Genomic DNA, 23,725 nt, shown 5'->3' on the forward strand with positions numbered 1-23,725 from the left:
AACCTCTTTTAAATACATGATATGACTTCTATATTAAAAGATGACAAACAGGAAAATCAGATCAATGATCACCATCAATTTAGTTTATGAAATGTCACAGTAGTAACCAGCAGGAATGAAATAATGGCTTTTTCCTCTAATTGTCTCACATGTGGCACACAATGGAGGATGTTTTATTAATTATACAGAACTACGTTTGATTCAAGAGATCATCCTGTATATATGAACAGATGAAGCATCAATGTGGTGTTTTGCTTAAAAAAAAATTGGGAGAGATGTACTTTGTGCAGTACAAATAAGAGCTTTATATCTGACAAATGAATACTCTTGAATTATTAAACAGGTTACACAGTTGTTCTAGACCTTACTTCACATTTGTTTCCATTTGTGTTAAATTCAGTTTTTAATGTACTGTAACATTAACTAAAACAGTGTAATGAAGCCTTAATTTAAACAAAGTTAACTAGTAATTGAACTAGATAGTGATTTGCTCATAAGAGTAAAAAGGAGAGCATGTGCCTGAGTGCTATTGCTTGAGGACTCTCATGTGAGCTTCATATGGAGCATCTTTATTTGTTTATTTTAACAGAAATGAGATCTAAAGCCATAAGTTTTCCTTCAAGATTCACATAGGCATGGTTAAATGTATGGAAAAAAAATAAGAAAAAAAAATCTCCGCAGTCTTAAGGTGGTTGTTTTGTTGTGTTTTTTTCCCCCTGCCCTCCATAACCTTCCCTGTCTAGAGGGACTGTTATCACAAGCTGAGACTTTGCCTGGTGGAGCAACAATAACTGCCTGGGTTACTACAGTAGGAAACTGGGAAAATTGCTATTGCCAAATGTATGGATTTACTGTACAAAATACTGAAGTAGACATATGGCAGGATATTTTTTAGTAGAGTAGATAAAAAGATTGAATGTTTCTGACAAGGTACAACGCAAAGAGGTGTATGTTTGTGTGTCAGATTTAAAATTCTTGGTACAGCTATGGTTTAATTATATTTACATCAGTTTTGAATGATAAGAAGCTGTCGAAGCTGATGAGCTAGGAAACCAGCAGAAAATTCTCAATGTCAGAATTGTTGGTGCACCGGAAAAGAGAGAATCTGATGACATGGGAATAATTCGTGTGGAATGGCTGATGTCTGCTTCATAACTAAATGGTGCTTTCACTACAGCAACTAGATTGCCTCATAGCAAGAATCAATTTCCCTCTTCCTCCCCAATCCAGTCTCAAACTGGTCTGGTAGTTCTGAGACTTTACAGCTACACAACGAGGTGTCTTTCTTTCTCCACCTGCTGATGTAAGACATGGACAGGCAAATGATATTTTAATAATGGTATGCTCCACCAATAAACAACAATTTCTCCAGTTTCTACATTACATAGCACTACTTAAGATTTGGTGAGTTTTACCATCATCATAAATGTAGTTCTACTCATATATATCATCACAATTTTCATTTCAGTGGCACTCATCTCATTTCCTTTCTTTATAGGTAAAGAACTTTATATTATAGATTTCACTAACAAACAAAATAAAACAATTCTAACTGCTCTAACAACAACTTCATAACTGCCCGTCATGAAATTTGTCAGATTATGGATTGGCAGGACAGTCTTAGATGCACTTTATTAAATTATTACTGAAGGTAAAAATAGGAGCTTTTTTTGTTGTCTCAGAACACAAATCATTTCTAGCTGTTGTATGAACCCAGTCTACTCTTAAGCTTGTGTCCCGCAAGCAAAGAAATGACAATGAATCTGGCAAACGAGACAAAACATGATAGATTCCCCCACAAATACAGGACATGGGTAAAATATAATTAGTCAGATACATATTAAAACAATAAATATTTAAGAATATATAATTCTTATATATATAATATATAACTATTAAGAAAATATAATTATAATATATATAATTCCTAATATTCCAGTGCAATGTAAAATTATAACATACACGGAGCTTGCTGAGCATCTGTGCTAAATTCATATTGTGTTTAAAAAAAAAAAAAAGGTTTCCCTGGCAACACACACCATACGAATGATCTGAGAATAGCTGTTCTTCCACTCTTAAGATTTCTTACCTTTCAGTTGTTCACACATCAGTTTTCATTTACATCCCGGTATGTATTGCCCAATTCTGAAAGGTGCTGAATTTCCACAACTTTCATTAAAATCAACAAGCATTGAAAATACTCAGCACTTTGCAAGATTGGCACCCTCTGCTCTTTACTTCTAACTTGACAGTCTCTGCCCCCTTTCTCTGGTGAAAACACTCCAATATCGCTGCTGTCTGTTTCTACTGTTTAGATCATTGTATTGCAATAGAAAATGTAACGGTAATATAGTGTAGCTGAGATTTTTGTGCTAGATAATGTCATGGGAAAAATGACCTGTGAAGCAAAGTGGTATACTGCATCAACGTAATTTATTAATTAATATTATTAAAAATACTTTGCTCCTGTATAGCATCTTTGATGCAAAGATGGGTATTTGCAAACACTGATTAAGCTTTACATTGTCCTTGAAAGGTAGGTAATTGATACTTACCTTTAACATGGGTAAACTGAGGCACAGAGAAGTTGGATTATTTGCTCAAGTTTATAGAGGAGGTCAACAACAAAACTTGGAATAGACCATAACAGTTTTGATTGTAGGACCCAAATGTACATAGTCAAAAGGCATGGGATCCACAAAGGTACATACTCTCACTCTCTCTCATTCTCTCTCTGGCCTAATGTCTGTTCCACTCTGGATAAATATTTAAATACAAACACCACAGTTATGAATTGACCAGTTTACCCCACACCTCATTTGGAACCGGAAGTACAAAACTAAGGCAGCAGCAGAGGCCGAAGAAAAAAAGCTAATACAGTACAGTCCTGTGTTAAATGCAAACTACTAACAAAAATAAAGCAGCATTTTTTCTTCAGCATAGTAAAGTTTCAAAGCTGTAAACTTTTCAAAGAACCATAAGGTTCAGAGTTGCGAACATTTCAGAGTTGTGAACAACCGCCATTCCCAAAATGTTTGTAACTGAGGTTCTACTGTAGCTGTTGTGCCACAGAGAGAAAGAAAGAATGACTCTGCAGTCCAATGGTTAGGGCACCCACCAGGGAGGGGGGAAAACCCGGGTCCACTCTCTCTGCTCCAATCACTCATTCATTAGTTATGCATTGTGGAGCAGCTGCAAGAGTAGAGATTGAAGAGCCCACCCCCACCCCCATCAGAATATCTTGTAGCTCAGTGGTTAGCGCACCTCTCCTGAGAGGTGGGAAACTCCTGTTCAAATCCTTTCTCTCGCTCTGGTAGGGCAGCCCTTCCCTTCCCCCAATTCATTTCCAAAGTGTCTGGGTAGTCATAGCCAAACACTTGAATGTGGGAATCAGAGTCCAGTTCCTTAGGAAAGTTAGGTGCCTAAATTCCTTGGAGGATATAGGCCTAAGTGTTGGTGAGTAATGAAAGGGAAGAGGAGGGAGTCTCAGTCATGCCAACAGGAAACTATAACAAGGAGAAAAGAATGTTTAATAATTATCTAGATCCCACATAGTTATGGACGGATCCATGAAGGAACTTAGGCATTGCAGTGCCTAGAAAAATCACAAGAACAACAGTACGATTCACAAAAGCTGAGTTAGATTCCTAGGCTCTCTATACAATGAATAGGAGGGATAGGCACCTTAAATGCAATCCACAAAAGCCAGTATGCTAGGCAGGGAGCTGCCTAAGCTAGCCAATGGGAGATGTTGATGATGGGTATGTCCTAAACCCTGCCCCTCCTGTGGAACTAAGCTCCTAAATCCAGGCTGCAGGAAAGTGCCCACCTCTGCAAGCAATCCACAAACAGGACCCCATCTCCCAGAGTCAGGTGGCTTAGGTGCCTAAGGCCCATCTTGTGAGAATGAGTTGGGTGCCTGTCTCACTCCACACAAACAAGCCAGAGGAGGAGGAAGTGCTGGTGGGGCTCACCTTGTAACTTTTAGCACCGTAGTTAGAGCTCTCTCCTGAGAGGTGGGGAGACGGCTGTTCAAATAATTTCTTCCCCTTTGGCAGAGAGGGGGAATTAAGCCTGTGTCTCCCACATCCCAGGAGGATGTGCTAACCACTGGGCTAAACTTTATAAGGTGACCACCACTTCTTCCAGCCAGATTTTGAATAGGATCTGATCTGGTAGGCAGTCTCTGAGGGTGCCTACTCAATCAGGCCCTGCACAAGAGGCAGCTGAATGTTTAGCTTCCCCCAGTTCGTGAATTGCTCTGGGGCTTAGGTAGGAGATAGGTGGAGCAAAGCTGGGACTCGGAGGCCTAAGTCTCAGATTTAGGCACCTAAGTACCCTTGTGGATCTGAGTCTTAGTATTTTCTGGTGATGCAGACTGCATTAACAAGCTGAGATATGTGTTTTGGTTGGCCGTCTGTTTTTGGTGCTGGCCCATGTTCCCTAATGTAAGAAATGACAGATAAATAAATTAGCTTTATTTTTATGTCATTCACCAGAGCACCTGAGTAAATACTTACAAGCTGAGTCAGCCATTCAGGTCTGTTGACAATGTTACAAAGAAAAGTTATTGTAGCATGGGACTACATTAATTTTTCTTAGGGCTACCCCTTTAGAGAAAAATCATGGCCAGAGATTCACGGTTCCATTGGAGCTATGTTGGCAGAAGGCTGTGGAGGGCAAACCCCCTGCAGGGGCATAGGGCATTCTGAGAGTTCCTGGGATCCAATAAGTTTGAAGTGACTTTTACACAGGAATGAACCCCATCACCTTGGCAGTATGTTACAGGAGAATATTATCATAGAAATCCCTTTCCATTGGTTGTCATGCGGGAAGGCTTTGTTTGAAACAATGGGTTTCCCTCCACATGGCAGAAACTATAAAAGGTCCTGGAAACACCTCCATTTTGCCTCTTTCCTGCTCCAGCCTCTATTCTGTTCAAGCCTCCGGACTATGAACTTATACTAATGGGGGTATTTTAACCAATGGACTGAGGACCTTCCAGTGATTTGGAAGCAATCAGAGACTTATCAAGCCAGCAGTTTATTCCATCACTGCTACAAGTATGAACCACGAACTTTGCAATTATTGTATGTATTTAATTCCTTTAACCAATTTTAACTCTTACCTTTCTTTTTCTTTTTTTTTAAATAAACCTTTAGATTTTAGGTACTAAAGGACTGGCAACAGTGTGATTTTTGGGTAAGATCTGAGTTATATATTGACCTGGGTGTGTGGCTGGTCCTTTGGGATCAGAACCACCTTTTATTTGAGGAGATTTGAGAACCATTCATTTCTAAGTCTAGTGTTTTGGGTGGTAATATAAGGACTGGAGTGCCTAAGGAAACTGCTTTTATGACTTCTTGTTAGCCAGTGTGGTGAAACAGAAGTTTACTTTTGTTGCTGGTTTGGCATATCTCATGGGACAATAACCTCCAGTTTTGGTGTCTGCCCTATTTCTCAGCAGTTTCTCCTGAATTTAGTGTTCTCAGTTGTGAACCACAGAGGGATGGTTACATTGACAATGCAACCATACTTGAAAACTGAAAGTAGAAAAAAAATTGGCCATGTTTTCATGTCAAAATGAACAAGGAAAAACACAAGACAGCAATTGCAATTTTCCTATTTTAAATCTTTAAAACCATTTCTTTCTTTTTCAGTCTGCTTTTTCTCAGGAGTCCAATATACCCTAACCATTTCTTCTCTCTGCCCCTTTGTATGTATGCTTAGACTGCCTATAATCCCATGTACTTTTCCTCTAATGTTGATGTAGCACCTGTTCTTACAATTTTTGTAATTTATGATCCTCTGTTCTCTACCTATGGCACAAGAACAGCAAAAAGAGAAGAGAAAAATCAAAGGAAAACTTCAGAATGGGGCATATTAATGAATTCTGAGATTTAGGGACAAATGAGCAGTTGAGATTGGGAAGAGACAGTTCTTTTCTAATAGTTTCAGGGTTCCCTAAAACCTCTCTTCTAAAATGTTTTGATAAAGGAAAGGGGAGAGATTGCCAGTGGTATCCATAATTTCTAGTCAGTCAAGCCTATTGCTTTCTCATGGACAATGGACCCTTAAAATGTCTTGGGTTATCCTCATGGAATGCAACATTTACCCTTTGACTTAAAGGTTGTTGTTGGTGATGCACAAGTGCTGTTTTTATGTAATACAATAAAATTATCTCTGTGTAGCATGCTTTACTTGAGAAAATTATCAAAATATTGTTGAAAATTCTTTCACTGCTTTTGAAGCCATTTTAATTCACAAGGCTTCTGCAGAACTCTGGTAGTACAGAAGTCAAGGACTATACTCCACTTTCAAAGAGGATTTTTCAAGAGCCACTAAAATATGTGCAGAAATTAAATGAGCTGTAAGAAATGTTCTCATCAAAACCTGAAGCAATGTGAAACTTACCAGGTTTTGTTACAAGCTCTAAACACAGCTGACATTCATCAAAAGATTCACTAATATTAAGCTTTTGTTTATGAAGGCACCTGAGCTGATGCATAGTTTAACATCTTAGTTAGGTCAACTCTTTCAGTTTGAGCCTTAAGATTTATTTGAAATCCAAGTTGATATGAAATTTGTGGGGTGAACCCATACAATTTGAACCCAAGGAAAAGGCTTGGTTATCCCAAATCAACTGAAACAGTAGCAATCTAAATACATTAGTCATTTTAATTTTCTCTTTGAAAGGAACTAGTTGTCAGACTAAACCAGTACTGTGATTGGGCTCATTTCTAGTAATTTGATCAAGCATATCCTTATTTGTGCAAGTAGTCATGTAGGTAAGGCATGTATAACTTGGAATGATGTGGTTCTTAAAACATGAAGCACCATCTACCAATGGTCTAAGTTGATCATGAAGCCTTAAATAGTTTGGAATCATTTGATTCCAACATAAAATAACTTTACTTGTCCATTCATTTTAAAGTGCTCTTTTTATTGCACTTTCAAATTAAGAAATTACTCTTTTATCATTATAAAACATGCATTAGCAATCATGCTATTTTCTATTTATTTCACAATCCCATATATTTAGTTTGTTTAAAAAAATGAAAATATCGTGCTGCTCTTCATCAGTCACAGATTTAATCTGTGTAACTTTGAAAACATTTAAAAAATAATGTTAAAAACTGTAATAATCAACTCTTCAAAACAACTCAACTGTTGTTGCTGAGGGTAAACTAAAAGGGGACATGAAAATATACTTGAATCATAAAGAAATTGTTTTGAATGGATGGAATAGTCATATTTTCATATATTAGTAGTAAATGGGATTTTCCTCACTCCTATTTAAAGCTTCAGCAATTAAAAGGTTTTGTGTGTGTGTGTGTGTGCTGTGTAAGAGCCCATACGTGCTATATTGTTTTATACAATTAGTAGAATTATTAAACTGGGCAGCCTGCATAGGGATCTAATAGGTATACTTACGCCTTGGTGCATGTGTCTAGTACTACTTTAACTAGTGTTTTTTTCCTGTCTCTTTTTTTATCAAGGCTGATTGTCAATTATGCAATCTGTTTTTAAAAAAATATATTTTCTCTATTTGTGTTTTTTTCATTTTCTCTGGAGACTAAGATCAGATAGGAAGGTAATATTAAAACCCAATGCTGCAAAAACTATGAAAGCACATAATTTTATACACATAAGTAATACCATTGAACTAAATGGTACTATATGTGTGAAGTTACATGCATGTAACTTCCACACAAACTTCCTCGTGGCTGGACTTTACAAAAACTAGACAAGCCATTTACAACACACACTTTGCTTCTCTACAAAAGAAAAAGGACACTAAGCTATCTAAACTACTACATGCCACAAGGGGCCACAACAGTGGTTCCCGTAACCCACCCAGCAATATTGTTAATCTATCCAACTATACTCTTAACCCAGCAGAAGAATCTGTCTTATCTCGGGGCCTCTCCTTTTGCCCCTCCACCCCCACAAACATGATACAGTTCTGTGGTGACCTAGAATCCTATTTTCGACATCTCCGACTCAAGGAATATTTCCAACACACCTCCGACCAACATATTGACCCACAGAGACCTTCCTATCAACACTACAAAAAGAAGGATTCTGGGTGGACTCCTCCTGAAGGTCGAAGCAGCAGACTGGACTTCTACATAGAGTGCTTCCGCCGACGTGCATGAGCTGTAATTGTGGAAAAGCAGCATCACTTGCCCCATAACCTCAGCCGTGCAGAATACAATGCCATCCACAGCCTCAGAAACAACTCTGACATCATAATCAAAAAGGCTGACAAAGGAGGTACTGTCATCATCATGAATAGGTCGGAGTATGAACAAGAGGCTACTAGGAAGCTCTCCAACACCACTTTCTACAAGCCATTACCTTTTGATTCCACTGAGAGTTACCAAAAGAAACTACAGCATTTGCTCAAGAAACTCCCTGAAAAAGCACAAGAACAAATCCGCACAGACAAACCCCCAGAACCCCGACCTGGGGTATTCTATCTGCTACCCAAGATCCATAAACCTGGAAATCCTGGACGCCCCATCATCTCAGGCATTGGCACCCTGACAGCAGGATTGTCTGGCTATGTCGACTCCCTCCTCAGGCCCTTCATTACCAGCACTCCCAGCTATCTTCGAGACACCACTGACTTCCTGAGGAAACTACAATCCATTGGTGATCTTCCTAAAAACACCATCCTAGCCACTAGGGATGTAGAAGCCCTCTATAACAACATTTCACACAAAGATGGACTACAAGCCGTCAGGAACAGTATCTCCGATAATGTCATGGCTAACCTGGTGGCTGAACTTTGTGACTTTGTCCTCACCCATAACTATTTCACATTTGGGGACAATGTATACCTTCAAATCAGCGGCACTGCGATGGGTATCCGCATGGCCCCACAGTATGCCAACATTTTTATGGCTGACTTAGAACAACGCTTCCTCAGCTCTCGTCCCCTAATGCCCCTACTCTACTTGTGCTACATTGATGACATCTTCATCATCTGGACCCATGGAAAGGAAGCCCTTGAGGAATTCCACCAGGATTTCAACAATGTCCATCCCACCATCAACCTCAGCCTGGACCAGTCCACACAAGAGATCCACTTCCTGGACACTACAGTGCTAATAAGCGATGGTCACATAAACACCACCCTATATCGGAAACCTACTGACCGCTATTCCTACCTACATGCCTCTAGCTTTCATCCAGATCATATCACATGATTCATTGTCTACAGCCAAGCTCTACGATATAACTGCATTTGCTCCAACCCCTCAGACAGAGACAAACACCTACAAGATCTCTATCATGCATTCCTACAACTACAATACCCACCTGCTGAAGTGAAGAAACAGATTGACAGAGCCAGAAGAATACCCAGAAGTCACCTACTACAGGACAGGCCTAACAAAGAAAATAACAGAACGCCACTAGCCATCACCTTCAGCCCCCAACTAAAACCTCTCCAACGCATCATCAAGGATCTACAACCTATCCTACAACCATCACTCTCACAGATCTTGGGAGACAGGCCAGTCCTTGCTTACAGAAAGCCCCCCCAATCTGAAGCAAATACTCACCAGCAACCACACACCACACAACAGAACCACTAACCCAGGAACCTATCCTTGCAACAAAGCCCCTTGCCAACTCTGTCCACATATCTATTCAGGGGACACCATCATAGGGCCTAATCACATCAGCCACACTATCAGAGGCTTGTTCACCTGCGCATCTACCAATGTGGTATATGCCATCATGTGCCAGCAATGCCCCTCTGCCATGTACATTGGTCAATCTGGACAGTCTCTACGTAAAAGAATAAATGGACACAAATCAGACGTCAAGAATTATAACATTCAAAAACCAGTTGGAGAACACTTCAATCTCTCTGATCACTCGATTACAGACCTGAGGGTGGCTATCCTTCAACAAAAAAACTTCAAAAACAGACTCCAACGAGAGACTGCTGAATTGGAATTAATTTGCAAACTGGATACAATTAACTTAGGCTTGAATAGAGACTGGGAATGGATAAGTCATTACACAAAGTAAAACTATTTCCCCACGTTATTTCTCCCCCCCATCCCTCCCCCCCACTGTTCCTCAGATGTTCTTGTTAACTGCTGGAAATAGCCTACCTTGCTTGTCACCATGAAAGGTTTTCCTCCTTTGCCCCTCCCCCCCCCGCTGCTGCTGATGGCTCATCTTAAGTGATCACTGTCCTTACAGTGTGTATGATAAAACCCATTGTTTCATGTTCTCTGTGTGTGTATATAAATCTCCCCTCTGTATTTTCCACCAAATGCATCCGATGAAGTGAGCTGTAGCTCACGAAAGCTTATGCTCAAATAAATTTGTTAGTCTCTAAGGTGCCACAAGTACTCCTTTTCTTTTTGCGAATACAGACTAACACGGCTGGTACTCTGAAACCTTACATGCATGTGTGAATGACTGCCTATTTCAAATGTGAAATACCTTCCAATTAAATGAACTAAGGCATAGCGTTATACAAATATTAACAAGCAATTCTAATCTCTAGAGCTAAAGCTGATTTAACACTAAAAAGGAAATGACATTTAGTTAGACCTTCCCATCTATATTCCAGATCACACTCCTTCACTACTGTATCTGACAGAGGTCTATCAAGGGATCTTCAAACACCTGGTAGTGATTCAGACAATATGAGTTAAATGCTCCCAATGTAGTTCCATTGATCAGGGATACACTTTCTTCACATTTATAGGACCAAGTTTATCTTCATATCTGTACTTCCCACTTCAAATATGATAAATACGTCTAATTGGAAAATTATTTGCAAGTAAATAAGGCCAAGACTGTTTTTGTACATAAGACAAAGGTATTCTTGCAACAAAAGAGAATTTATGATATGTAATCCTTTCTTACATATGACTGCCAATCTGCTGACAGCATTTGCATGAGATATGAGCTAAATTAGAGACAGATAACTATTTGCTTCTGTGTATATAATCTGAGATACTGTATAGAGAGGATTCAGAGTAGCAGCCGTGTTGGTCTGTATCCACAAAAAGAACAGGAGTACTTGTGGCACCTCATGGGGTTATTGCATCCGATGAAGTGGGCTGTAGCCCATGAAAGCTTATGCTCAAATAAATTTGTTAGTCTCCAAGGTTCCACAAGTACTCCTGTTATTTTTGTATAGAGAGGAAAAATTCACAAGAAACTAACATTTCCTTGAGTTCTGTCTGCGTGTGTATTCATGCAAAGTGGAAAACCGCTGCCTGCAAATAACCGGTCATATGTTAAAAATGTACTTTTATCTCAGACTCACATGATGCACTTGTTTCATAAAAGTTTCTTGGGTTTTCCAGACCTTGTTTGATAGCACTTAGTGGTTTTAGCAAAAAAAGGAGCATATTTCAGATGAGCTGGTTTTCTGCAGTGATTGCAAAGAATGGTTAGATATGTTAATATTTGTAGGTCAATGGTATTGTACAGAATTACACAGGTTACCCTCTCATAACTTTTTTTAGAATTAGAGAGTTTGGTCCCAGAGTTATTGATTTGAGGAGGATATTTTAAAGTAATTGCAGACACATTTTGACAATTTTTTTTATAGTGATGCAAGTTAGCATGTCTATTTTAATGAAGTGGCAGCACATTACCTTGAGGTGTAGAAGATCTGAATTCAAGAACAGATTTGAGTCTTACACTTTTTTTGTACATGTATACTAATTGTTGCATTTATACACCCACTGGCAGTCAATACATAAGTAGTACACATCTCTCTCTTTGAAGTTTACCCATCTCATGATATGAGTATCATGCTCCTAATGTCAATGGAATTATCAATCAGAAATAAAGACCGGTGGAGTCTCCTCCTTTATTTCCTTTTTCCTCTTGAGCAATTGAAAACATTCACTTAAAGGAATATACAAAATTCCAATTAAGGATTTTTAATATCATCTTATTAAAACTAATCTGTTAATTAGTGAGCCATGCTCATGGGGTCAGGAAATTGTTCAATGTAAAAATTCTTTTGAGAGGCTTAGCCAATTGGAGGAGTATGCCCGTCTTTGGTTGAACATCCTTTTGTATATGGTACATGGAGATACACTGAAGGCAGTTATGTGGCTAAAACACACTGCATCGCTCTGAAAGCATACCCTGTTATGTATGACACAAGCACAGCAACACTGGAGACCCAGGGGAACAGTCTATTTTCGGAAGCAAGCTTTGAAAACCTATTAGAAAAGTTAAATACTAATTCATAAAAAAGGAAGCTTGAAAATCGTGGTGTCAAATCTACCAAATGAGTAGGTTTGTCATTCGGTGCTATAGTTTTCCAGAAACCTCCACAATAATTCTGACCACACACTTCTTCTAATACTTACTTTAATTTTGTTTTTATTCTCAGTTTATAACATTTCAGCCATGCATTTTTCTTTACTTATTTATATTGGCACATAATTTTAAGCAAAAATGTCATATCTCGGTAAGGGAACTTAATATTAAGAACTTTTTCACAGCTCTCGGGGCGGAAGGGCCAGATCATGGCCTTTCATGTGTGCCAGAGCAAGGGGAACTAGAGTGTATAAGTAGGGCCCTACCAAATTCATGGCTGTGAAAAACGCATCGGGGACAGTGAAATCTGGTCTCCCCCAATGGAATATGGTCTTTTGTGTACTTTTACCCTGACCAGCATTTCTCAAACTGGGGTCCCGACCCAAAAGGGGGCTGTGGGGGGGAAAGGAGGGGGGAGAGAATCATGGTATTGTCACCCTTATTTTGGAGCTGGGTAGCCGGAGAATGGGGGCTGCTGGTTGAGGGCCCAGCTCTGAAGGCAGCAGTGCAGAAGTAAGGATGGCAAAACCATATCATGCCATCCTTACTGTTGTTGGCACCAGTGCTGCCTTCAGAGCTGGACTCCCGGCCAGCAGCTGCTGCTCTCTGGCCATCCAACTTTGCAGGCAGCACCGCTGCCAGCAGCAGCACAGAAGTAAAGGTGGCAATGCTGCAACCTCCTACAATTACCTTGTGACTTCCCCCGCCGCCCACAACTCCTTTTCGGGTCAGGACCCCTGCAGCTACAACACTGTGAAATTTCAGATTTAAATATCTGAAATAACTAAATTTACGGTTTTTAAAATCCTATGACCATGAAATTGACCAAAATGGACCATGATTTTGGTAGGGCCCTACATCTAAGGTACCCTTTATGCCAACGATCCCTACCATTGCTCTGAAATCAAGAATGGAAACTAGCTCCGCACAGACCCTATTTCCCACCTCCCAGTGCAGCTCCCTTCCACACTTTCAGAATGAAACATTTTGTTTTCTTGTTCTGAAATGACTTCAATTTTGTGAATATGAAATGTTTAACCCAAAATGATTTTTCCCCTGAATACGCCTTTGCAGAGAATTTCTAAATTTGGGGAGAGAGTTTGTTTCGAATTAAGTCACATTTTGAAATCTTAAAATCCTTTGTAAAAAGGAACTTCCATCTTCTGCAGAGCTCTATATTTTTTTCTCCAATATAATAGTTAGACCTTTGGTATAGTTTAGAGTTTCCTTTTTCTCTTAGAAATAATGAAAGCATTGTGTTCAGAATCTTAAGCCCTCAGTTTTATTTATGCTATTTTCCAAACCTCTTCCTCTGTCTTGCATGACTATAACATATAGCTTGCCTAACATCCAGTAACCACTTTTAAAATCAGTTTTCAGCTCTTGATGAAGATCAGAGGCAAACTATTTCTTGTCCAGAAATTTTTAGTGTTCTTTATTACATTAGTGAGTATGTCAAATAGTGTTGAAAGGTTTCCTTTACAACACTAGAAGTTCAGTGAAACCCTGGGATAAAATAAAACAGCTAATGGCTTCATTTAAAAATAAAGATTGCTGCTGGATGAGTTTAGCAATAGTAGTTCTAAATTTTGCCTGAAGCATCAAGAAATTGTCTTACAAGTCTGACTCTTTACTCTTGGCAGGGAACTAGTCTCCCGATGGGGCATATTGAATACAGTAGTTGCTCACCTGTTCTACTAAATATATCATGGTCTGTCCATGTTCTAGTTAAGATTGGAAAGCGAGTGCCTTGTCATTTTTATTCTTTTCACATTCTGCATTGAGACAGTTACTAAGTAGCCTGCTCAAATAACTAAAGTAATGACATTTTACAGCCACAATACTGTCTTAATTCCTGGGTGCTATATACAATCAACTCATTAATTTTTATTTTTATTTATTCTCAAACATTATTAACTATTCTAGAAGTTTAAGTTGAATACTCAGAGTTGTATTCTCAGTAAAGAGAGCCTGAATTTTTTTAGCCTGAATATGCTCAATTTAAAAAAAAAATTGTATGTTCTCTTTTCAAAGAAATTATCAACTCTCATCCTTTTTGATAGGAATTGATCTTTTGCTCCTGAGAAATTAAAATGCCATTATGTGTCACTGAATGTCTGTTGCAAAACTTAGATGGGCATGATGAGTGTGTAGTGTGAAAGCTTCCCCAAAAGGGTCCTTTATTAATAAGAAATGTGACAGACTGTGCCACTGGCAAATGCCACATTAACTAAGACAAAATGATATTACTCTGAACTGGCAATTAGGACCAGAGAACTCTCATTGATTCATTTTCCATTGTTTAATAGTCTACATTCTCCCAACCTGTTGGGATATTGCAACAATCAAATGGATAATTCTTTCACGGTGTTCCTACCTGAAAAATGTCAGCTGACGCATTTTTCTGATAATATCAGACATTTATTTAAAAAAGTAACAGAATGTAGTGTTTGTCTAGCATGCTCACCTCTAGTGTGCCCCCTTGTGTCAGGGTGTGATGTTGCAGGGATTTTTGTCTCTGGTGCCCGTGCAGGTCATCTTTCTTTGTGCACCACTCAGCCCCCTATCTGAGAAGTTGCTAAACTAACCCCCTTTTGGGGCAACAGATGTCCCAGTACAGTCAAAAGTCCCGAAGAGAATCAACCTCTCTTCTGGGTCTGGTGCTTAACCCCTTCCTGGGGTTCCATTGCCTCTCTCCAGCTCTAGAATGAAGCTTCCTAGAACTTCCAGCCTCCAACAGCCTCTGGCACTTCAGCCTTTCATAGGATCCTGTCTGCTCCCTGTGGCTTCTCTGATCAGAAGGAACTTTCCTGCATTTTTGGGGCCTCTGTGTCCACTAAGTTATCACCTGATACCTTCCAGACCACACCCTGTGATTGAGATGTAACTAATTAAGTAATCTATTGCTTCCCTTTAATAATTATTGATCTCTTTCTAGCCTGTGATTGTTTTTATCCCATCACACGTTACCATCACCACCTCCTCCTCCTTACTGTGCTGGTCCAAATTCCTGTTCTAGTTCTTCTTTTAGTTCATGCACCCACATAACCCATAGGTCTTTTTCCTGCAGACTCTCTGGATAGTATTCCTCCAGCTGTTCTTTGTCTTGTGTGACCTTTCGTATGGCCTGATCAGCAGTCACCAATCTGTGTACCCTGAGCTTTCTGCTCATCCTTTTCTGGTATCTCCCCAAGTTGAGAATCCAGTTCTGTGGCTAATACAGCCTCCTCTGTCCTTTGGGATCCAGCAAGCAAGACTCATTAAAACTGTTCTAAAATTATTCACTCAGATACTTTATCCAATGAGTTTCTACCAGGACACAACCACCATGTCATCAAGTTAATTGGCATTGTCCTTTGGGAAAGGCTCTGCTCTCAAGTGGTCTAAGATAGCCTTCTTCACACATAACATAGTCTGTCTGTGGCTTCTGCCTTCAGACTGAACTCTCCTCCCTTTAATGGGACCAAGGTGTCCATGAAGTTATCACTGAATGCATCCCATCCCACACTCTGTGGCTGAAATGCATATCATTAGCTACATCTGTTACACCTGTGCTATAATTAACTTTCCCTTTCATCCTATGATGGGTTTCACCCCATCATGAGTAGCTACAAGAGAGATATCCCCACTGTAATAGATAGTATATGAAGGATCTACTGGCTTACTGTATAGATAGATGTCTACCAGAGAGAGTGAGGGATAGGATTTGTAATAAAGTTTCTCTGTGTGGATGGCATACATAGCTGACATTTAAATGAGCTTTCAGTCTTAAACAATAAATCTACTTTCTTATAAGATACTTGAGACTATCCTCTCAACATTTCCTCAAGTGGAATCTCAGAAACCTCAAAATCTTTCAGAATGAATGACCAGATATAACTGAAAATTGTAAGTGGAAACTACAGAAAATACATTGCCTCCATGGAGAAAGGAGTCCTACTGAATATATACTTCACCATACTATACACCATTACTAAGACTTTCAAAACCACCTTACAATTTAGAGGGAAAAATTCCACTGATATTAATGGGAACTGTACATCTAAATCTCCTGATTTTTCAAAAGCTCCTTACTTGGACATTGCTCACATTTACCCATAGGTAACACATCGTGATATCAAAGACACCACAGTTCAATCTCTGCTGAAAAATGGAAATAGCTGTGGTATCTTACATACCACAGTGAATTCTAATTCTCACATACTGTACAATAACCTGGATGAACATAGTGTTAAACAATACGCATGTGGTAGTGTGTTTCCTGGAGTAATACATCTCTGCTTTTGTAGATACTGTATGCTACCACAGATCCGGATACATAGTCACATCTATCAGGCATGAATTCCATATCAATGTTTTCATAAAAATATAGCAAACAGATATTTAATATTCAGGTTATATATTGGTTTGATGTGGGAATTTGCCTACAAAATGTTACCTGGAATTTATTTGTTGCTTCAATTTTTTTGTTTTCTACAGGGATCACTCTTCTATAGTCTATTTTGTTAATTTTAATCTATTTTACAATTGGTGTGTAATCTAAGCAGCCTTTGCATTTTCCCTTCTCTAGTCACTCCTCTAGTGTATAGTATGTATGTATATTTTTCCCCTTAAAAACATGACTTCTATAATGTAAGTAGCCTCCATTTATCAGACTTTCACTTCTGCATTTTATCTCTGTCCATAGTTGACATTAGAACTAAATTTCTGTTAAAATCTGTTCATGCCCTTCCCTGCTAATTTTGTCAAATTGAAATAAGATTGTCTAAAGTGTTCCATATAGGATCTGATGCCAGAATAGATCTTTATTCTTAAAGTATAAGGAAACTTTTACCATGTATTTTAGAGATGCTAACCTTTTAAAAAATCAGGTATTATTTTCTCAGCTTTTTGGAAAGTTCCCAAGTGTTTTTGGTTTATAGTGTCTCAAAAACAGCTTGGCCTAAAAATAGCCTTTTATTGTATTTGTCTGCTTGAAGACAGGTGCCTCCATGTACTTTGAAAGAGTTTGCTTATTTAATAAACTAGGGTTCCTGAGGTTGAGAAATGCCAATTATCAGCTGTAGTAAATATATCTATATAGGTCTGGAAGTATATTTATCTATATGACACAAAGCTGTCTCTTGAGCCCATTCCAGAAAAAGGGAATGGAAAAGAAATTCTGTATGTGTGTCCAAATGTTCCCTTGGGACTTCCTTTGATATCTCTGATATCATCAATGCCATCTCTCTTTGGGGCTTGCCTGCCTTGTACTGTCTTTTGTAGACACAGACCTTTACAGCTAGAAGACAGATGAATCCTTAGGAAAAGATGAAAAATTCAGACACCCTGGCCAGATCTTCAGGTTTGAATCAAATTTTTTTTGCAGGGAATTTTCATCTAGATTCCATAAGAGGTGGTTTCAGCAGTCCAGGCAATAGTTACCAGAAGAATACCTCAGGTTCATGACAGTCTGCCAGCACCTCTGAGATAGCAGTAATATTCACCAGGGCATTAATTTAAAGCCTAATGAAGTCCCCAAAAAGGCTTTCACTGACTTTCAATCAAGCTGCTGGTGCTTGGTGGCATTTACAGATTATCTGCATCATCCCATCTTCCAGGTATATCTATATGATTGGCCACAATCCCCAATATTGCACTGGAGTAGTTCATGCCTGTCACATACTTGATCCCTCTTCAAAGATCTCTGTGAGTAAATATAAGATTTAGCTTGACATCAACTCTGGTTTTAATTAATATAAGGGCCACCCTAAATTCCACCCAAGGACAGGTTCCAAGATCTCATCCATACAGTGGACATAATCCAATCTAGGCTAGAAGGCCAGTGAAATTTTTATCTGTCGTTGCTAGACTTGATGACTGACTGCACCTTTATCATCCCTTCTACAAATTTTCAGATGCAACTCTTACAAGTATAACTGAAATCAGTATGCAGACCAAGTGCTGATAGCTTGGACATTATAGTGTTTCTCTGTCAGTAGACCAAAGAACCTCTACTCGGGTCTGCCGGAAGATATCTTGAAGGGAATCATAGAATCATAGAATCATAGAATATCAGGGTTGGAAGGGACCCCAGAAGGTCATCTAGTCCAACCCCCTGCTCAAAGCAGGACCAAGTCCCAGTTAAATCATCCTAGCCAGGGCTTTGTCAAGCCTGACCTTAAAAACCTCTAAGGAAGGAGATTCTACCACCTCCCTAGGTAACGCATTCCAGTGTTTCACCACCCTCTTAGTGAAAAAGTTTTTCCTAATATCCAATCTAAACCTCCCCCATTGCAACTTGAGACCATTACTCCTCGTTCTGTCATCTGCTACCATTGAGAACAGTCTAGAGCCATCCTCTTTGAAACCCCCTTTCAGGTAGTTGAAAGCAGCTATCAAATCCCCCCTCATTCTTCTCTTCTGCAGACTAAACAATCCCAGCTCCCTCAGCCTCTCCTCATAAGTCATGTGCTCTAGACCCCTAATCATTTTTGTTGCCCTTCGCTGTACTCTTTCCAATTTATCCACATCCTTCTTGTAGTGTGGGGCCCAAAACTGGACACAGTACTCCAGATGAGGCCTCACCAGTGTCGAATAGAGGGGAACGATCACGTCCCTCGATCTGCTCGCTATGCCCCTACTTATACATCCCAAAATGCCATTGGCCTTCTTGGCAACAAGGGCACACTGCTGACTCATATCCAGCTTCTCGTCCACTGTCACCCCTAGGTCCTTTTCCGCAGAACTGCTGCCGAGCCATTCGGTCCCTAGTCTGTAGCGGTGCATTGGATTCTTCCATCCTAAGTGCAGGACCCTGCACTTATCCTTATTGAACCTCATTAGATTTCTTTTGGCCCAATCCTCCAATTTGTCTAGGTCCTTCTGTATCCTATCCCTCCCCTCCAGCGTATCTACCACTCCTCCCAGTTTAGTATCATCCGCAAATTTGCTGAGAGTGCAATCCACACCATCCTCCAGATCATTTATGAAGATATTGAACAAAACGGGCCCCAGGACCGACCCCTGGGGCACTCCACTTGACACCGGCTGCCAACTAGACATGGAGCCATTGATCACTACCCGGGAATGGTTCTCTGAGCTTGTTCCTCTGATAACAACAGACACAAATGTTTCCAGTCCAGGTTGGAGAGCACATTTTGGGCCTTTTACTAATCATGGTCTTGGGAGAGCTAAGGAGTCCAGGCTTTAAATAAATTTGTTGGAATTGAGCCACTCAGCTGGTTCTCAAATATGGGCATGGCAGAATAGTTCCTTGGAGCTTTTTTGCTCCTCCAGAAATGATCCATTGAGTTTTCTCCTGAGTCAAGAACTCTTGTTCCAAGAGAACAACAAAAAGGTGCATCTGGATTTCGGGTCCTTTCCTCTGATGACATAGCTGCTGTGTTTCTAAAACAAGATGTCTTTGTTTTTCTGAGATCAAGACAATCATATTAAAGTCTCAAAACCTTTCCATTAGGAAGAGTTACATTGCCAAATGGAAGCGGTTTCAAAAACCTGTTTATGGTAAAGGTCTTGACCTGGTTTTCTATCCTTTCCCATTTATCATAGAGTTCTTACTGTCTCTGGTTTGGTCAAAGTGACCCTTAGAACTTCTCCCCTCTTCTTTAGAGTCCAGCTACAAATAGAGCTTCTGAATCTAGAGAGGAGTGGAGGGATGGTTAGAAGCAGCATGGTACTTACACTTTCTGTGTTTTGAATACTGGGATTGAAGTAATTGTGTATACCTTCTGATTGCTACCTACTACAGTATAGTGATTCCATGGCTATGTGATTGCATACTTAAAGAGTATGGCAGCAAGACACTTCTGTGGAGGCATTGCACTCCTAGAACAAGAGCTACTGTTGATAACACCTTTTGTATGGATTCAGGCATGGACAAGAAACTTGGAGTGTATGGCTGTGGTAATCTGCCATAGCTTTAACAGTGCAGTAAGATGTAGTAAGCAGATCCAGAAGACTGAGTGGGACTGATATTTCAGAAGGCCTGAGCACTGGCAGTTCCCAGTGACTCTGGTTGAAATCGTGGCTTCCTAACATCTCTGGGGAAAAGTCAGGCCCTGTGTGGTTTAAGATGATTGCTTTTGTCGGTACCTGAACAATGAGAGCATTAAAGAGCAGAAAAAGTATTTGTCAATTTATCGCAGCAACAACTGCTATTGGTAACGTAGTAAAGGCTTTGTATTTATATTTGTTATGAACTGTAGTGCACCTATTATTTAACATCTACTCTTGCAATGACAATAAAAATTAGTGTATGTGGTTTATCTATGGTGCTGTATGGCATAGAAATAACTTTTTATTTTTGGTGGGGGGTGTTGATCGTGGAAATTGAGATATAGGAGCTAAAGTAAGATTGCTTGGATATATTAAAACTTCTTTCAAAGTATTTCCCCACCCCCTTGCAATTAGGTTTTATATTTTCAAGTTTAACAGGCTTTTTAAAAATATAAAACAAAGCAGAATCTTTTCTTAATATTTATGTGGAAAAAGCACTGGCTTGAATAGCTGCATTATTTCATAAGAGGCTTATATTTGTAAAAAATTGATAGTCTCAGTATAAAACTTTTTCAAGAGACACTAAAAGGAGAAGAGTCCAGAGAGAGATTTGTTTTCTCTGTGTGCACATACTAATATATGCTGTATATTTCTATATAGGTTTTTTAAAGCAAGAAGTAGACTTTAGTACTTTTACAGATTCTTGAAATGCCTCATTGGCTGAAAGGTTAGGACACAGAATTTTGTCAGATTATGATAGACTGTTCATATACAAAAGGGTAAATATTGTGAATATACTGTTTTGAGAGACAGGTCCTTAATAACTTCTCTAATTGAATTTGATCATTTCTTTTTCTTTTTCACTTCATAGTCAAAATATATAGTTTTTTAAAATTTGAAGCTCGGGTAATTTCACAATAGTCAGTGGACGCTTCTCTGGTGCAATACATTTCTTGTTGGCAGTGTTTTCATTCACATACTTTCTCAGCAAATTTATACTTTGACTTAATTTTTAGGAAACGTTGACTGTTTTTTCATAACAGTTCCAAATATCTAGTATTATCTCAACAAGGCATGTTCTGACCTTATATTTTAGATCTTTAATTCCTCTTACAATTGATTGACCAATTTAACCTGCATACACCTAATTTTATCTGATCTGATTGCATTTGAGAACTTCAGTGATTTGTTTATATACACTGCTCCTTATTTGATTTTGTTTTGTGATGAATTTATATAATAAACACTGCCTGGTAGGATGCTACTTGAAATGAAATTTCAGGCTAAGAAATTTCAGAATGCATCTTCTTTTGTACAGACATATTTAAGGAATCACAGATGTCCTATATGGCAGATATCATGATTTGAACAGATAAGTGCTAAAAATATACAAACTGTCAACTGTGTCTTACTGCCAGAAACTGTCTCTAAGTAAATTAGTCTTGCATTTTTGTTACTGTGTAAAGATCCTCAATTTTCCTGGTAGAGTGATAGCAAATCCACAAAATACAACAAATAAATTGCCATGTTAAAATATACACTTGATTGGATCTAATTTTGTGTGGAATTGTACATAATGTTGGTATCTGCTTAGAAAAAATCAGCAAAAATAGAATAAGCATATTACATGTCACCCTCAATCAAATGACTTGTATAAATATCTTAGCCCTCAATATTAACATTTTAAAATAACTCATACCCTGTGCTTCCTGCATTAAGATCTCATAGCTGTAAGTAATGTTTTATTACCTGAGCTTGCAGAGAGTATTTGGTCTCTCACTGTAGCAAATTAGCTGTGAAGGTAATATGATTTGAAATGAACCTTTTCAAAGCCAGGCCAAGTAGGTCCCTTTCCACATGGTTCAAGGTTAATTATATTTATCAAGGGGGAAGTAAAAAGGGGCAGTGAAGATGCTAACAGACTGGTGGCAACAACATAATGGGTGCGTCTCCAACATTTTACATTTCTCAAAGTTGCAGTTATTGATAAAATCAGAATGAGGGCTGTGTTTTATGATGGATTGTTTTTCATTGTTTTTATGCATAAGAAATTAGGGCAACAAATTAACATGTTTTTGAAGCTGCTATAAGCAGTAACAAAGGAAGCAGTGACAGATCTTATTCATTAGGAACTAGATCTCAAAAATGAAAAATGTGAAGCATAAAAGATATAAAAAATGCATAGCAAGGCTCACGTTCATTTTGAACACTTTTTTGTTTATAAATATTCTTTATCAGTCACATCTGTATTTTACAGTGCAAGTTCAAGGAATGTAGTAGGCAACTCTAGTTAAAAACAAAGACATTATTTAGGAATAATTTGGATAGGAATATAGTGCAGACATCTAAAACTCCTACCTTTCAGTGGATTCATCTGTATTGTCGTCTGTGATCATCTGCAACTCCTGTATATTTTTACTTGAATCTTCTTTGACACAATTTTCCTCTGTGCTTGCTTTGGGGATATCCTCATTTGTTCGCAGCTGTTCTATGAGGTTTTGTTGATGCCAGGTTTGAATAGCTCGGTGGTGCACAGGGGTTGGACCTGGCACTGGTGCCAGTATATTGTGGTGTACAGGACTGTTGTTTTTCTTTAGCCCATTTCTGTCCCGAGAGTGGCTCTTCAACCTATTCTGAACCGGTGTCCCTCTATGCTCATATCCTTCCTGAAGGCAGCCTCCAGTGCCTGTGGAACCTTGAGAGGGGTGACTGAACCACCTCCAGCGTAGCCTTAGGATCTGTTTCACATCAAACTCTTTCTTTCCAGAAACTGACATTTTTGCAGGAAAAAAGAACAAAAGCCTATTCTTTGAGAAAGGAAATGGATTCTTTGTTATCTCTTGTGTTTCAGTGCCTCTTCTTAAGAAAAGACGACAAAGGAACAAATACCAGTAGCCCTCTTTTTTTCTGACTAATATACTGCTAGCACTTCAAGCCGATGCTAAGCTGCTGTTAACTGTATAGGTGGGAATCCATACTGACAGGATGGTGAGGTCAGACCTTAAACAAGTAAATCAGCTTAGCACAGGAAAGCAGCTACCATAACACTACCCAGCTGCTAAGCTTACAAACAGCACTACAGCACAGCGTTCTCAGATATAACCTAGCCTCACATGATCCTGAGGGATCTTAGGCAGCAACTTAAGATGCAGAGAAGCACATACAAATAAAGTGGTAAGACCTAGTTTCCCATGAGGAATTGCATGAAGTCTGCTAATAAACAATACTGTATTTCACTACAAAATTATGAATGGTGAACTGATGATGTGGATTTTGCTAATGGTTCACTCTGAAAGTATCCTGCAGCTCACATTTTCCTTAACAGGTCTACAACATTTATTGCAGTAGACCTCACTTTACTATGTGAAATATCTATAAATAGTCTTAAGCGTTGAAGTGCTTACCTAAA

At 39.0% G+C, this 23,725-nt stretch overlaps 1 protein-coding gene across 2 annotated transcripts in view; it reads right to left on the minus strand.

Moving 5' to 3' along the window:
- The window catches only part of KLHL4 (kelch like family member 4), a 76,959-nt gene extending 53,538 nt beyond the window's left edge, over positions 1 to 23,421 (minus strand). Inside the window, exon 1 of one of the 2 annotated variants that reach the window (XM_038416295.2) lies at positions 22,675 to 23,421. In XM_038416295.2, coding sequence (XP_038272223.1) covers positions 22,675 to 23,093 — 419 coding nt within the window. In that variant the 5' untranslated portion in view covers positions 23,094 to 23,421. The remainder of the gene's footprint in view (positions 1 to 22,674) is intronic. The other variant, XM_043492531.1, reaches the window with a different exon arrangement.
- Positions 23,422 to 23,725: the final 304 nt, after the last annotated feature.

The sequence above is a fragment of the Dermochelys coriacea genome, chromosome 9 (genome assembly GCF_009764565.3).
Source record: "Dermochelys coriacea isolate rDerCor1 chromosome 9, rDerCor1.pri.v4, whole genome shotgun sequence".
NCBI classification, from domain to species: Eukaryota; Metazoa; Chordata; order Testudines; family Dermochelyidae; genus Dermochelys; species Dermochelys coriacea.